The sequence below is a fragment of the Ziziphus jujuba genome, chromosome 11, assembly GCF_031755915.1.
Source record: "Ziziphus jujuba cultivar Dongzao chromosome 11, ASM3175591v1".
NCBI classification, from domain to species: Eukaryota; Viridiplantae; Streptophyta; class Magnoliopsida; order Rosales; family Rhamnaceae; genus Ziziphus; species Ziziphus jujuba.
Genome location: NC_083389.1, coordinates 6982454 through 6997987, shown reverse-complemented (window position 1 = coordinate 6997987; position 15534 = coordinate 6982454). Strand labels below are relative to the sequence as shown.

At 35.9% G+C, this 15534-nt stretch overlaps 4 protein-coding genes across 4 annotated transcripts; all 4 read left to right on the top strand.

Annotated features, from left to right (window-relative positions):
• The first annotated feature begins 1252 nt into the window (after positions 1-1252).
• On the top strand, positions 1253-3545 carry LOC107431755 (protein NRT1/ PTR FAMILY 1.2-like). The gene is made up of 3 exons (XM_048466011.2): positions 1253-1347; positions 1495-2366; positions 2451-3545. The coding sequence occupies exons 2-3, from the start codon at positions 1771-1773 to the stop codon at positions 3361-3363; spliced, it is 1509 nt and encodes a 502-aa protein (XP_048321968.2). The 5' UTR covers positions 1253-1347; positions 1495-1770; the 3' UTR covers positions 3364-3545.
• Positions 3546-4331: 786 nt separating this feature from the next.
• LOC107431756 (protein NRT1/ PTR FAMILY 1.1-like) lies at positions 4332-6590 on the top strand. Its single transcript, XM_016042745.4, has 4 exons — positions 4332-4401; positions 4520-4737; positions 4874-5427; positions 5519-6590. Exons 1-4 carry the CDS (start codon positions 4332-4334, stop codon positions 6432-6434), a joined length of 1758 nt encoding a protein of 585 aa, XP_015898231.3. The 3' UTR covers positions 6435-6590.
• An 847-nt stretch (positions 6591-7437) lies between these two features.
• LOC107431817 (peroxiredoxin-2B) lies at positions 7438-9662 on the top strand. Its single transcript, XM_016042822.4, has 3 exons — positions 7438-7669; positions 8024-8103; positions 9035-9662. Exons 1-3 carry the CDS (start codon positions 7515-7517, stop codon positions 9286-9288), a joined length of 489 nt encoding a protein of 162 aa, XP_015898308.1. The 5' UTR covers positions 7438-7514; the 3' UTR covers positions 9289-9662.
• Positions 9663-12524: 2862 nt separating this feature from the next.
• LOC107431777 (rac-like GTP-binding protein ARAC7) lies at positions 12525-15471 on the top strand. The gene is made up of 9 exons (XM_016042768.4): positions 12525-12694; positions 12786-12930; positions 13205-13292; positions 13396-13505; positions 13765-13828; positions 13920-13984; positions 14063-14128; positions 14225-14331; positions 15135-15471. Exons 2-9 carry the CDS (start codon positions 12832-12834, stop codon positions 15163-15165), a joined length of 630 nt encoding a protein of 209 aa, XP_015898254.1. The 5' UTR covers positions 12525-12694; positions 12786-12831; the 3' UTR covers positions 15166-15471.
• Positions 15472-15534: the final 63 nt, after the last annotated feature.

Here is a 15534-nt window from a genome sequence, read left to right as displayed (position 1 = left end):
TATATATATAGAGAGAGAGAGAGAGAGAGAGAGAGATACTAAATAAAGTACTAATTCAATTGGGAAAAAAAGAAAAAAGAAAAATTGGAGCAGTGATTCATATATAGGAAACTCTTTTTCGTGATATACGTACACATGTCGTTGGTGGATGAACTGACCTAAAAATAACGGCCAAGAGCAAATTAAAAAAAGTGTGACCTCCTCCTCCTCTTTTGCCTGTGTGCAAGTGGCCCAAAACATGACATCAACAATGTAAGCTTGACCTGAAACTGCAAATTCAATATGCTGTAATGGGAAATTGATTATTCTCATTTCTTCTAATAAATATCAAGTTAGTATGTTTTATTTCAGAGCTTATTCTCACAAATTAGCCTTCTTCTTATCATCTGTTGATATTTATCATTTCTTTTAGCTAACTATCTCCATGCCACCATATTATTAGACCCCCCACGTTACTTCCGCCATTCCCAATTAATCTTCATCTTCAGCAAAATCTCAAACTGGTACTTCTATTATTATTATTTTTTTTTAATTTATAAATTCCGAGATTTGGTGATGAGAATTTGTTTTCAAAGAACATTTACACTATTTCCCCATTCACACACTCGGTGTTTCGAACTCCTAACCTTCGTGTGTCGATGTAGATCAATAATATTGTTTTTGAGATTATTATATGTGGAAAATGTGTTTAAATTAGTTAATGAGGATGTTTAACTTTTAGACTTCCCTTAATTAATTTTACCCTTTCGAGATTTTTATTATTAATTTGTAAAATCAGTAGACCTCTAATATATATATATATATATATATTTTTTTTTTCCTTCTGCCCTCTGGCATTTTGAAGTGATGGTTTTTATTTTACTTTTTCAATACATGCGGTCGGCAGGCTACTATTTACAAGAGGCCGACTGGTATATTAGAATTCACTTTTTGGACGAATTGTGAGTACGTTAGAATTCATGGACAAATCTCACTAACTAATATTTGATTAAAATCCAAAATAACACCAAAGCTCTATATATAAGGCAGTCCCACATTGTGCAATCCGAAGCTATAAAATTGCATGTTGTGCAGAACCAAAAGCAAAATTAATAAATATATATATATATATATAATTACTAGTCCTTGTGACATTTTTGATTTATATACATGGATTAAGACAAGCTCCTATAGCCCTCTCTCTCTCAGAGTCTCAGGTCTGTTAATATTAACTGAGCAAACACTCTGAAGTATTGTACAACTCATTTATCATAGGGAAAACAATGGAGAACTCTTCAGAGAAATCCAAAACCGTACAACAGGTTACGAGCAACAAGGGTGGCCTTAGAACCATGCCATTTATCATAGGTGATCTTGAACATCTTTTACTTTATAAAAATATATATATATATATAGCTTAATTCCTATGCGAATTTTGTTACCATAAAAAGCAAATATATACATTAATAACATAAATTGATTGTATGAATAACTCTGATGAATTAATTCGTGCAGCTAATGAGACAATGGACAAGGTTGCAAGCGTTGGGCTTCATGCAAATATGGTGTTGTACCTGATAAAGGAATATCACATGGATAATGCACTAGCAGTCAATATTTTGTTCCTCTGGGAGCCATTTCCAACTTTCCGCCAATCTTTGGGGCTTTTCTGTCTGATTCTTTCTTGGGTCGGTTTCGTTCTATTGCATTAGGGACTCTCATTAGCCTATTTGTAAGCAATTAAATTTATTTTTTTTTCCTAATCTTTATGTATATAAATGTTCAAGCAAAATGGGATATACTGTATACTTATCAGAATTTGAATTACAGGGAATGATCATACTATGGTTAACTGCATTAATTCCTCAAGCAAAGCCACCACACTGTAATGACCCAAATCCAGCAAACTGTGTATCAGCAAAGCCAGCTCAACTCCTGCTTCTCTTATCTTCATTTGTTCTCATGGCCATTGGGTCTGCTGGGATTAGACCATGTTCCATGGCATTCGGTGCAGACCAACTACGCAAGTCTGACAATAACCCCAAGAATGAAAGGGTCTTGCAGAGCTTCTTCAATTGGTATTATGCATCTGTTGGAATCTCTATCATGTTTTCAGTGACAGTCATAGTTTATATTCAAGATGAAGCAGGTTGGATTGTGGGTTTTGGAGTTCCTGTAGGACTAATGTTGGTGTCCACCATAACGTTTTTCTTGGGCTCTTTCCTTTATGTTAAGGTAAAGGCAAATAAAAACTTGTTTCCTGGATTTGCTCATGTCATTGTTGCAGCTTGGAAGAACAAACACTTTTCTTTAATACCAAACAATATCTTCGATGGCTGGTACTCTCTCAAAGGTTCAAAGCTTGTAACACCAACAGAGACACTAAGGTAAGGCCAGATTTAATATATAAATATGTGCTTGAAAACTTAAAAAGGGTATTGAAATATGCACTTACTGGGGCATTATTTTAGATTTCTAAATAAAGCTTGCATCATTAAGAACCGCCAAAAGGACTTAAATCCTCAAGGGTTGGCCATAGACCCTTGGAGGTTATGCACAGTGAAGCAAGTAGAAGAGCTAAAAGCCCTGATCAAACTCATCCCAATTTGGTCTACTGGAATTCCGGTCGCGGTGGCCATCAACCAATACTCCTTCAACTTGCTTCGGGCAAAAACCATGGACAGGCACATCATCTCCAGCTTCAAAATCCCAGCAGCCTCTTTTGGAGTGTTTGGCATCCTCACTTTGACAGTGTGGGTGGCCACCTATGATCTGTTTATAGTTCCATTGCTGTCAAAGTTCACCAAACAGCCAAGAGGACTCAGCTTTAAACAAAGGATGGGAATAGGGCTGGCTATCTCTTGTGTGGCAATTGCGGTGGCTGCAGACGTCGAGAGACGTAGGAGGAGTGTTGCAATCCGTGAAGGATTTTCTGATAACTCTGCTGGAGTTGTGAGCATGTCTGCAATGTGGTTGGTTCCACAGAACTGCCTCATTGGATTAGCTGAGGCTTTTAATGTAATAGGGCAAATAGAGTTCTACTACTCTCAGTTCCCAAAGAGCATGGCAAGCATTGCAATGGCTCTTTTTGCACTTGGTATGGCTATGGGGAATGTGCTTGGGAGTATTATAGTTTCCTCAGTGGATAATTTGAGTAAGAAGGGTGGAGGAAAAAGTTGGGTATCAAATAACCTTAACCAGGGTCACTCTGACTACTATTATTGGCTTCTTGCTGGTCTATGTGTGGCTAACTTCTTCTACTATCTTTTATGTTGTTGGGTTTATGGGCCTTGTGAGGAGGAAAAGACATGGGATGAGGAAGAAGAAGAAGACATGCGAAAAGAGCTTAAATCAATGGCGTCTCCAAATGTCTTCTCTACTTGATTTGCAGATTTTCATTTTCTGCGTTTTAGGCCTCGGCAATATGCATACTTATGATTTATGAATATATTATGCTAGAGTGGGCGAGGTAGCCCACTGAGGGATAGGCCATACATGTCCTGTAACAACACTTAAGAAAAATTATAATATTAATATGCTTGTACTATATAATTTACATGACCCAAAGATGTTGGTAAAAGTGGTCAAACTTACAAGTAATTTAGTAACTATTGTTTTCTTAAACCGGAAGGGGGGAAAAAAAAAAAAAAGAAGCTAAAATTGCATGCCCTATGGTATCGATATATATAGTTCTGCTGATTCCCTAAATCAGCTGGTAAGAAAGATTAGTCACATTGTCATATGGATTACAGGTGGCAATGGCATGCACCATTTTTTTTTTTTTTTGTAAGCACCAAGGTTTTTCTTGTAACTTTAATATGCTGTTTTTGATAAAAGTCTTCCAAGTACTACTTTTTTTTAAGATTTTATATATTCTCATGGAATGTATATATATGGGTTTAAATTTGCATACCTTGAAGCTATCCTCAGGTTTATTTTTGTATTATATGTACGTGAATTTTAAAGGAATTTCAAAAAAGGAAACATTCGTTTTTTTTTTTTCAAATCAGAAATCGGAGGTAGGCTCTTAAGACAAAACATAATATTGGATTTGATGTGTGAGCAAGCATTATTATTAACTCATTGACTAAGAAGTAAAAAGCAACCAAAACTAGGTGTAAAAACCTGTCTCTTTTCGCATTGTTCAATCCGTAGTAAATGCAAGCCGTGCCAAATCAGAATAAAATATCAATATATGTGCATATACAATAACTTCTTCATCTCTCATTATTTATTTAAACCATGAATTAAAAGCAAAGCTTCATCTCTAATCTCACTGTCTCTTAGCTCTGCTAATCATCTGAGAAAACACTACTCTGAGATATACAATTCAGCTGTTGCAGAACAAAGTAATGGAGATCCCTTCAGAGGGAACCAAAACGAGCAACAAGGGTGGATTTAGAACCATGCCATTTATCATAGGTGACCATGATCTTTTAATATAGCCTCCCAGCTAGGATTTTGTGAAATTTTGTTGCAACGTGAAAAATAATGTTTAATTTATGTGAGTTTTTTTCTTTTATGAATGAATTTTGTGCAGCAAATGAGTCATTGGACAAGGTTGCAAGCTTTGGGCTTATGGCAAATATGGTGGTGTACATAGTAACTGAATATCACTTGGATAACGCACCAGCAATTAATATTCTGTTCTTGTGGGGAGCCATATCAAATTTTCTGCCTATCTTTGGTGCTTTTCTTTCTGATTCTTTCTTGGGTCGCTTTCGTTCCATTGCATTAGGGACTCTCGTCAGTCTACTTGTAAGCAAATTATTAATTTCATTTCCTCTATCATCTTTAATTACGTGCATGCAATAGGTCTGACATTTCTCTTCAATCAAATCCCAAAACTTTAATTGGTATTCCAGAATTTTTATATCATTAGCTATGCCTGCAGGGAATGTTCGTCCTGTGGTTAACATCATTAATTCCACAAACAAGGCCTTCAGAGTGTGAGAAGCCAAATCCAGCAGACTGTGATCCAGCAAAGCGAGCTCAACTTGTGCTTCTCTATTCTTCATTTGTTCTCATGTCCCTTGGAGCAGCTGGAATCAGACCATGTTCCATGGCCTTTGGTGCAGACCAACTTAACAATCCCGACAACCCCAAGAACGAAAGGACCTTACAGAGATTCTTCAACTGGTACTATGCTTCAGTTGGAATCTCTATCACCATTGCAGTGACAATCATTGTTTATATTCAAGATCATGCTGGTTGGGTTGTGGGATTTGGGGTTCCTGTTGGATTGATGTTGATTTCAGCAATAATGTTTTTGGTAGGCTCTTTCCTCTATGTTAAGGTAAAGGCAAACAAGAACTTGATTGCTGGATTAGCGCATGTGGTTGTGGCAGCTTGGAGGAACAAACACTTGTCCTTGCCTCCAAGCAGTAACATTGATAGCTGGTATTCTCTCAAAGGTTCAAAACTCGTAACGCCAACAGATAAACTAAGGTACATACACATGTAATCCAAATAATATCTGCAGGGTTGAAAAAAATCCAATATTCCTACAAATAATCTCACTTTTTGATCATTCTTTTAGGTTTCTAAACAAATCTTGTATGATTAAAAGCCGTGAGAAGGACTTGGATCCTCAAGGATTGGCTATAGACCCTTGGAGTTTATGCACTGTGAGACAAGTAGAAGAGCTAAAAGCTGTGATCAAAGTAGTTCCAATCTGGTCAACTGGAATTGTCATTGCAGTCACTCTTAGCCAACACTCTTTCCATGTCCTCCAAGCAAGAACCATGGACAGGCACTTCATTGGCAAATTCCAAATACCACCAGGCTCTTTCGGCGTCTTTTCAATCCTCACTTTGACACTTTGGGTGGCCATCTACGATCTGGCTATAGTTCCATTCCTGTCAAAGTTCACCAACGAGCCAAGAGGACTCAGCTTCAAGCTGAGGATGGGAATTGGGCTAGCAATCTCTTGCTTAGCAACAGCAGTGTCTGCATTGGTAGAGAGACACCGGCGAAGTGTGGCAATCCGTGAAGGTTTTTCGAACAACCCTCTTGGAGTTGTAAGCATGTCTGCAATGTGGCTGATTCCACAGAACTGCCTCACTGGCTTAGGAGAGGCTTTTAATGCAATTGGGCAAATACAATTTTACTACTCTCAGTTGCCAAAGGGCATGGCTAGTATTGCTGTGTCTCTCTTTTCACTTGGGTTGGGTCTGGGGAATGTGCTTGGGAGTATTATAGTTTCTTCCATGAACGATGTCACTAAAGAAAATGGAGTGAGTTGGGTATCCAACAACCTAAACCAGGGTCACTATGACTATTATTATTGGGTGATAACTGTGATGAGTGTGGTTAATTTCTTCTACTATCTTGTGTGTAGTTGGGCTTATGGGTCTGACGAAAATGTGGTATGGGATGAAGATGAAGACTTGAAAGGGGAAGCTATGATTTTTACCAAGCCTATGGAGTCTCAAAATATTGTTTTCTCCACTTGATTTGCATATATTATTTGCTGCAAATACATGAGTGTTTAATTATGAATAATATTCCCAGGTTATTTTTATTTACATGATGTAGCTCAGAGATGTGGACCAAAGTGGTCTAAATTCATATATGGAATTATGAAATATACATGTAGTTTTTTTGGATCTTATTAGAGCAACTTATGAAGCAATTTTCAAGTTAAAGACAATAGATATATATAGTTTCATGGTGTACATCTTTTTTATAAATCTTTCTTTGATTCGACAGCCAACTTGTATGAAATAAATTCACCAAAAAAAACTGCTATGAAATAAAGTAGTCATGTCACATATAAGTGCAGGAGGCACCATTATTATGCAAATATTTAATATAGGTTTTTCTTTGTTTTTTAATGGTATCTTTGGACCATTACTTGCTAAAAGTCTTGCAACCACTATTTTATTTTGGAGAGAGATTTGGTTAGAAAATTGAATTGGAAGTGCCAAATAGTATTAAAACAAAACGGCAGAAAAAGACAAATTTGTTTTAAAGGAAATGATATGATCTTTGATTAGGTAGTGAGTAATGATAATTTTCGTTTTTATATGATCTTGTTTAGTTGTACTATTTTAGAGTAGTGCTCCAAATTTTTCGTTTAAACATGTTATATTTCTATAAATTCATGAATTATATAAAAAACTAAAAAAAAAAAATTTAATAATTTAAACAAAAATAAAATAAAACACTCTGTTGTTCCTAGCATTGATAATAGTATATAATACATATGAAATATGCTCCTTCGCACGCCACATCAGCGTGGACCAAGTCAACGATCAAACACAAGGGTAATTTAGTATTTTCAAACAGCCTAGTTTTGACCCATGATCCGGCACAAAATGAGTTCACTGCAGCCGGTAATAAAAACCAACGCATACTAACAAACCGGACTCCAAGAACTTTTATACAATCCAGTTAATAGAACCCCGCGAAGTCCATAACAGTAAAAAACCCCCACTATATAACCACACTCGTACTCATCTCTCTGTCCTTCGATCATTCGCCTCCTTCCGATAACCAAACCCCTCTAAAGCGATCGTCGACTACCAAAAGCTATGGCTCCGATAGCCGTTGGAGATTCATTGCCGGACGGTACCGTATCCTACTTCGATGACAACGATCAGCTCCAATCAGTTTCAGTGCACTCCCTCACCGCCGGAAAGAAGGTCATCCTTTTCGGTGTTCCCGGTGCCTTCACCCCCACTTGCAGGTAAATCTTTTTTCTTTTTCTTTTTTTAATTAATCTTGTTTGGTATCCGGGAAAATGAGGTGAAAAAAACCAAAAAAAAAAAATGAAAATTAGTAGTGAAAATGGTCGTACTTTTTACTGCTTTTCTTAAAGCTTGAATGGAAATTTTTAGGTTCTTTTGTTTTTTGTTGTCGTTAGTTTTTTGATTTCTAGCTGATAAAGTTTCTGAAACGAAATTTCCAAGATTGGTCTTCTTTCCCATTTGTATGGCTTCGTTAATTCTGATGAAAGACATAAGATTTATCGGTGAGGGTTCCACCGTTGAAAATTTGAATTTTTTTTTTTTTTTTTTTTTTGGTTGGCTTTGTGGCACAGCTTGAAGCACGTACCAGGCTTCGTTGAGAAGTCGGAGGAGCTCAAGTCGAAGGGTATTGATGAGATTCTCTTACTTAGTGGTATGACCCTCGTCTTAATTTTCTTTTTTCTGTTTTATGCACTTATTTCTTTTTGTCCATGATCACGGTTTGCAATGTTTTGTGTATCTGTATATTAAGCATTGGGGGCATTATCGATGTATCACCTGCATTTATAAACATTTAACTTGATTATGCACCATTTAGAGCTACTATCAATAATTTCATACTGTGAAGCTGCCCTATGAAACTTTTAGTGTAAAATCTTTGAATTTTTTGCTTATTAGAGCATCCTTAAGACTTTATTAATGTCATTAGTCTTTCCATAATCTTGTTGTTTGGGACTTGCATTCCTTCTTAATAGCCTAACAATGTGTCGAAATCCCAAATCGGTGACAGCAAGCAATAAGTATTGAAAAGTTCAAAGTCAGAACCCCCTTCTTGCTTCTCTAACCTTCTAAGGGGTTACAAGTCAAACTTTATGATGGTGCTACTTTGGTTGACTTGTAATAAATTAATAATCGCATTAAGTATTTTACATCTTGGGGTTATTTGAGAGTTTCCATTCATCTTGGAAGATCATATAAATTACTTAAATCGTGGGAGTGAGTTCCATACATCAGATGCTTGAATTATGGCTTCCTTAAACTTTCTTTGATTAACATGTGTTTACGTATGCTAGGTGTATTAGTTGTTGGTATGAAGTTAATCTAAAATAAATTAAAAAAGAAGTTAACTGGGTATGCCCATATTGTGAATTTGATTGTGAACTTCCTGTACATCAATCGATTCCTTTTTTGTGTCTTTCCAAAGTAAAATGCAAGTTGAGTTCTCTTTTCTTCCTTCAACATAAAACACTGGTTAGCATATTATATATATTTACTGAAGGGAAGCTGGATAAAATGATTTTCCTTTCACTGCAGGATATTTAACTCTAGTTTTTATTTATTTATTTATTCGATTCCATTCGCAGTCAATGACCCCTTTGTGATGAAGGCATGGGCTAAAACCTACCCAGAGAACCAGCATGTGAAGTTCCTCGCTGATGGGGCTGGAAAATACACCCATGCTCTTGGCCTTGAGCTTGACCTTTCAGAAAAAGGGCTCGGAGTTCGTTCCAGGAGGTTTGCACTCTTGGTCGACGACCTCAAGGTGAAGCTTGCAAATATTGAATCTGGAGGGGAGTTTACAGTCTCCAGTGCTGAAGATATCCTCAAGGCTCTTTGAATATTTCGTCCACTCACCCGTATTTGAGCCGTTTAGTCTACGTTTTTATGTTGTCTCTGGACTTTTATGTTGGTTTTGAATAATATGAGGTGATTCTATAGTATTGGATCGTATCCAAATTTCATAGTATGGCTATTATACTTGTAAACATGGCCATAGAAGCGTCAAAATCGTCAGAGCAGTCATATTTTGATGGGTCGTGGTTTTGTTGTTATATTTTAAGGCCATAGGAACTATTACTGAAAATTTAGATATGGCATCACAGTGGAACCATGGGACTTGCTTGTTTAATGAAGACTGCTATGGAAATCCTTTGTTTAAAATAGTATGTGGTGATAAATAAAGGACCTACTGGATTCTCTGCTATTTAAAAATGTCTAAACTTGTGGGATGCGCTATACGATGATACGGTATAAAAATTATCAAAATTTTATTAGGATTCAGTTGTATTTTGCACCAATGACACAAATTGGAAGGCCATTGTACACTATTGATGAACATGTAAGTAGAGATCCCCATCACTTTTTCCGTCGTCAGAAAAAGTTAAATCGAAGACTGAAATTGGTCTAAGAAACAAAGTGCGAACTTTAAGTACCTATCTTTGTCGGTGGAAAAAGCAGACAGATCAACAGAAAAGCGGCATCGGAAAACAAAAAGATAAAAAGGAAAAGGAGAAACAAAGCAGCTTGGAAAAGGAGGATGAGAAGTCATCTATAAGCAAGGCTGGGGATGAGAGAGGTATCTTGCTTGGGAGTCGGTCCAAATTGCATTAGGACAAAACCATATCATAATAATGGAACGCAGTCTGCACACCGGATTTTGGATTTGATAGCTCAATAATAACTGACTCAGAGTCATCACCTGCAAATGATGGTTTGCCCAGAACTAGCCATCTTGACTTGAAGTCTTTTCTGTTTCTGGAAAACATGGAGGACGAGGACCAAGTAGAACTACTCAGCTGTTTCTAATTAATTAAGCTTGCCCTATTAACGAACCCCAACTTTTGTATTTACAATCTCATTGTCCAAAAGAAAGCTTACAATCTCAGTTATGATACAATGTTGTTTAGGGAACAAAATATAAATTAGTTGTGCATATTTGAACTGACCCATTAATTTGTACCCATTAGAGGTTTACTTGTCAATGCACTTGTTAAGCTATACTACTTTAGTATGTTATTATTTGGTTGAATTTGTGGAAACTTTCCAATCCCATGGTGGACGGCCGGTCCCAAATTGAACCTAAATTACGGAATTGTCAAAAGACTAATTCTTAGACTCCATACCCTAAGATAATAGACTTTGAAAATCTTTCCACGTATTACGAAATCTTCTTGGCATCTTTACCCTTGTCCAATTTGTTTGTAAAAGGTATATTTCTGCTGATTTGGGGATGTTGGTTTTTTTGGATTTGGATTCTTCTTCTTCTTTGTCTAATATTTCTAAACAAATTTAAATGGAATACAAATAAACGTGACATTGCATAAGCCTTTCATATTTTTATAAGTTTTCAGCAGCTTTCATTCTCAATTTGACATTGATAATGCCAACCTAAAGCTAAATATGTTTATGCTAAAAGAAAGCTTGCGTGGTAATATCTTATTGGTTTAGGATATGCACGTGAACTTGTTACAAAGCTTAAGAACTTTGGAAATACCCAAAGAGAAATTATATGATTGAAAGTGATTAGAAATTTGTCCATTATTTCGAATTTGACTGCAAAAGCATATAATCCACCAAGTTTTTGTAATATCAATAACTTTGTCTGCAGATTGGTACCTGTCTATGAGAGACAGCTAAATCTTTTCCTTTAGATCCTTCAACCAACTCGGAGCAAATTTTGTTCCTTTTTTTTTTTTTTTTCCTCAAAAAAAGAAAAAGAGGGGAGTTTTTTGCTGTAAGACTCATTGCAAGGTATAACGCTTGGGATAGTTAATGACATAATGCAAAATTATTATCAAGAAAACAAATACTTTCCGAGAAATTCAAATGGCTGATGTGACACGGAGATGTGTGCAAATTGGGAACCAGCCGGACATGTGAGCCCCATCCTTTTCTAATAATAATCAAATCCAAAAATCTAAATCTCTGCATGTGTATGAATAGGGACAGCATCAACAATAAAAATCTAACGGTCGGATTTTAAGTCTGTTCAAAATTTCGAAAGCCTTTGAAAGCCTAAATAAATTCCCCAACTGTAGTACAACTTCCCAAATTAAGTAAAATAATTCCTTAAAGCTATTAGAAGTGCTTTTACGTGACAAAGAAGATGGTAATAAAGAATTACAACATCTATGTCTTCCTGTGGTTGTTGGTTTGTGCTTTTTAGTGCCCAACATTTCAATACAGCAAGCACCTGTTGTGCTTAAAAAACAAGGAAGACAATGTTCCCAATAAGCAAACGAAATCGGCTACTAAAATTTAATTTTCTGAGAGACTACAATATTAATGATTGCAAAAATTGGGTTGTTTCATTTGTAAATTTTGGTAGAAATTTATAATGATATAAAAAATTATTTTGAGAACTTATGATTAATATATACGTTCTGGATTTATCAATTTCCAAACAAATTTCTTGTTGGAAATTAAACAATTTAGTTGGATATTGGTTTTCAGAATGAGAGTTTGCTCAAGATTGGACATATATAAGGATGTTGAAAGCTTTTAAGTATACATAATTTGCTTTGGATGATCTGTACCTTCTCTTTTTTTTTTTTTTTTTCCTATGTTCATAGAGTAAAATGAATATGACCGAGTTCTTTTACATACCTGGTCATGTTGGAAAGGTGTTAGTTAAAAAAGAAACAATTTTTTTTTTTTTGGGTTCAATTTAAGATGAAGAATCCCAGATGAAAATACAAAAGAAGTTGGAGCTGTAAATGCAGGTTTTGAAAAAGTCTGTTGTCGAGCATGGCATTAATTGAGGTTTGAGAATTTAGGCGGTCTATGAAATCAATCCTACCAACTTCAGACCAAAAACAGAAAAAACATAAAAAAAGAAGTAAATAGTAAATAAACAAATCTAACCCTGCCAACCTCTGCAATAAATTAAATAATAGACGGTATCTGTATGTGTGTGTAGGCATGTAGGCATGTTTAAGTGACGACAATTTGGAAGCCAGCAATGGAGGGTACCGTTTAAGAGAGGGGCCCACATTCTGCATTTCAAAAAAAAAAAAAAAAAATTCTGTTGGATTTGAATTTTATTTAGGGGGATGAAAAAGTGGAGCTAGACCCTTTGACTAAAAACAACACCAGTGCATCTCTCTCTCTCTCTCTCTCTCTCTCTCTCATTTTTAATCTCTTATAACTAAAAGAGAGGCTTTGCTTCTTCTATATTCAGCTCACATTTCATCAAAAACGGACAATTTTCTCTCTCTACTTCTTCTTCTTCATTTGTTTTCCAGGTTCCAATCTTTTTCTTGAAGCTTCTTGTTTTCTTTAGCTCAAGTTTAAGGACTCAAGTATATATATATATATGTATTGGTGGTGCTGCAGTTAAAAGGGAAAGTATCAGCTCTAGTTGTGGGGTGGGGTTAAGAGGATGAGCGCTTCAAAGTTCATTAAATGTGTCACAGTTGGGGATGGAGCTGTAGGGAAGACCTGTATGCTCATTTGTTACACCAGCAACAAGTTCCCCACTGTGAGTCTTTCAGGACCCCATCCGATAATTGTCCCCCTTCTTTTTTTTCCTTTACATTTTTTAAAATGCTTGTATAAATGGTTTCATTTAATCTTCCAGATCCTTTTTTTATTTTCTAAGTTTTTCTTGTACCTGTTTTAGACTTTGAAAACTTACTGCATAAAACAAGCAGGAAAAGATTTCAAAAAATGGGTTAAAAAAAAAAATGGTGGGTGTGTTAAGACTTCATGATTGTTTCTCTGTCTCTCAATATTTATGTTTTTCTCTGTGGCAGGATTACATACCTACTGTGTTTGACAATTTTAGTGCTAATGTGGCTGTGGACGGAAGCATTGTCAACTTGGGACTATGGGACACTGCAGGTGAAATAGTTCTTCCTGTATGCTCAGTACATCTATTATGGTTTAGGGTTTTAGTTGGTCCTTGATTTTCTGATAAGTTTTCATTTTTTCCATGGTTTAAAAGGTCAAGAAGACTACAGCAGGTTGAGGCCGCTGAGTTACAGAGGTGCAGACATATTTGTGCTAGCTTTCTCTTTAACTAGCAGGGCAAGCTATGAAAATGTTCTTAAGAAGGTACTTTGTTTTTTTTTTTTTTTTTTTTCCCCTAATGTCTTTTTCTTTCTCTTCATTTTTTTTATTGCTGTTTACCTTTTTTTACTATTTTTTTTCTGTTATTTCAATTAAGTTTTGGGAAAAGTAGTGCCCTTTTTATTTAAGATTAAAGCGTTAGTGGTTGTTGCTTTGCCCTTTTGTAGAGAGCTTTTGTTTCTTGATTGATTAGTTTTAGCTTATGAGTGCTGGAATTCATTTCTTTCGAATTTATTTTTCTCAGTGGATGCCAGAACTTCGACGATTTGCACCCAACGTTCCAATTGTTCTTGTTGGAACAAAGCTAGGTAGGCTAATTGGCATGCATTCTTTTTCAAAATGGATAACAGAGGCAATGTTTTGGATATTATTATGACATGGATGCTTCATCTATTTCAGACCTTCGCGACGACAGAGGTTATTTAGCTGATCATATGGGATCTAATGTCATAACATCAGCACAAGTATGTTTTCTTTATTTTTTCGAAAAGTATTTGTGGATTATATTCATGAAAGGGGAGCTCATTTTGCTTATGAAACAGGGAGAGGAACTGAGAAAGCAAATTGGTGCTGCGGCTTATATAGAGTGCAGCTCTAAGACTCAGCAGGTATAAAATCTTAAACTTGTTTCACATCTAATCTTTCAAACCTACTAGTTTGAAAATGCTTAAGTTGCTGACAATCAACTCTGCTTGATCAATTAGAATGTCAAAGCTGTTTTTGATACTGCTATTAAGGTTGTTCTTCAACCTCCACGAAGGAAGGAAATGGCACGAAAGAAAAGGCACCGGAGGTCTGGTTGCTCAATGGTGTAAGTGGTTAAGTTCTATCTCATTTTTTTTTTTTTTCTTTGTTGCTCAAATGTCTTATCGTCTTGCATTGAATAAGAAATTACTAGGAACTTCTAAGTGACACAGTAATTCCTAATCTAATAATAACATGGAGGTCGCCATCATGATTTTCTTTTTTTCCAAACAATGAAATGCAGACTGATGGTCTTCATGAACAAATCGACAACCCCATGTGACCACCAATCTTTAAGTTATTGAAGAGCATAATCAAGAAATAGTCAGAAGATTGGCTAGAAAGTACATTTTGGGAGAAATTAACACACAAGGAATAAAAAAAGAAGCAAATTCTAGAGCAAGTATATATGGTTGGAATAAACATCCAAGAAAATAAAGAGAGAAATAAAAATGTAAAGTGCATTGGGTAAATTTTAAATGTACGTAACATGTTTGCTGTCCTGTTTTTTTCTTCCATGGTCTCCTATAGACTGGGACCTTGATGGTGGACCGGTAACAGATATGGAGGACAAAGCGAGAAAAGGACCATTCAGTTGGATCCAGGCATGAGAGAAAAGAAATGTGATTCCTAAGTGGGTTTGAACAACTTTTATGACTTATTTTTTTCTAAACTAGTAAACTTTCTAGTTTGCTTAACGAAAGGCTGCTAATTTAAACCTTTACAACCTCCAGAATTTATTCATCTGGTAATTGAAAGTGTCAAAATATCACATAGTTGAAATATGGTTCACTGTTTTCACGAATTCTAGTCTAGCAATTACCACTTGTGGCTCTGGTATGACTTAGTGGACTTGCTTCTTTTTTTCAGGAGCATCGTCTGTGGAGGCTGTGCAGCTTAGGATACTTCAAAGCCAGAATGGGATGATTTTCAGCCATCTTTTGGAGTAGAATGTTTATTTTGGTATTGTTTGGGGTTTTATTGCTGATAGGCTGTGATATTATTACGTGTCAATTGTAGTGGAAGTTACAAATTTGTACTAAGCATTGCTCTTTTTGCATTTTGGAAACTGGTTTAGAGGGGAGGTGGAGGGAATTGTTCATTCTCTTGTGTACTAGTGGGGAAAATATGTCTGGATATATGTGGCTTTGTTTTCTATGTATCAAATATATCATGAATTCCATTTTCTCTATCCTTGGTTTGTTAATTCTTGTGGCTGCTCTATATGTTTCTTCAACCCTGCAGAAATGACCCTTGAATGAGATTTTTG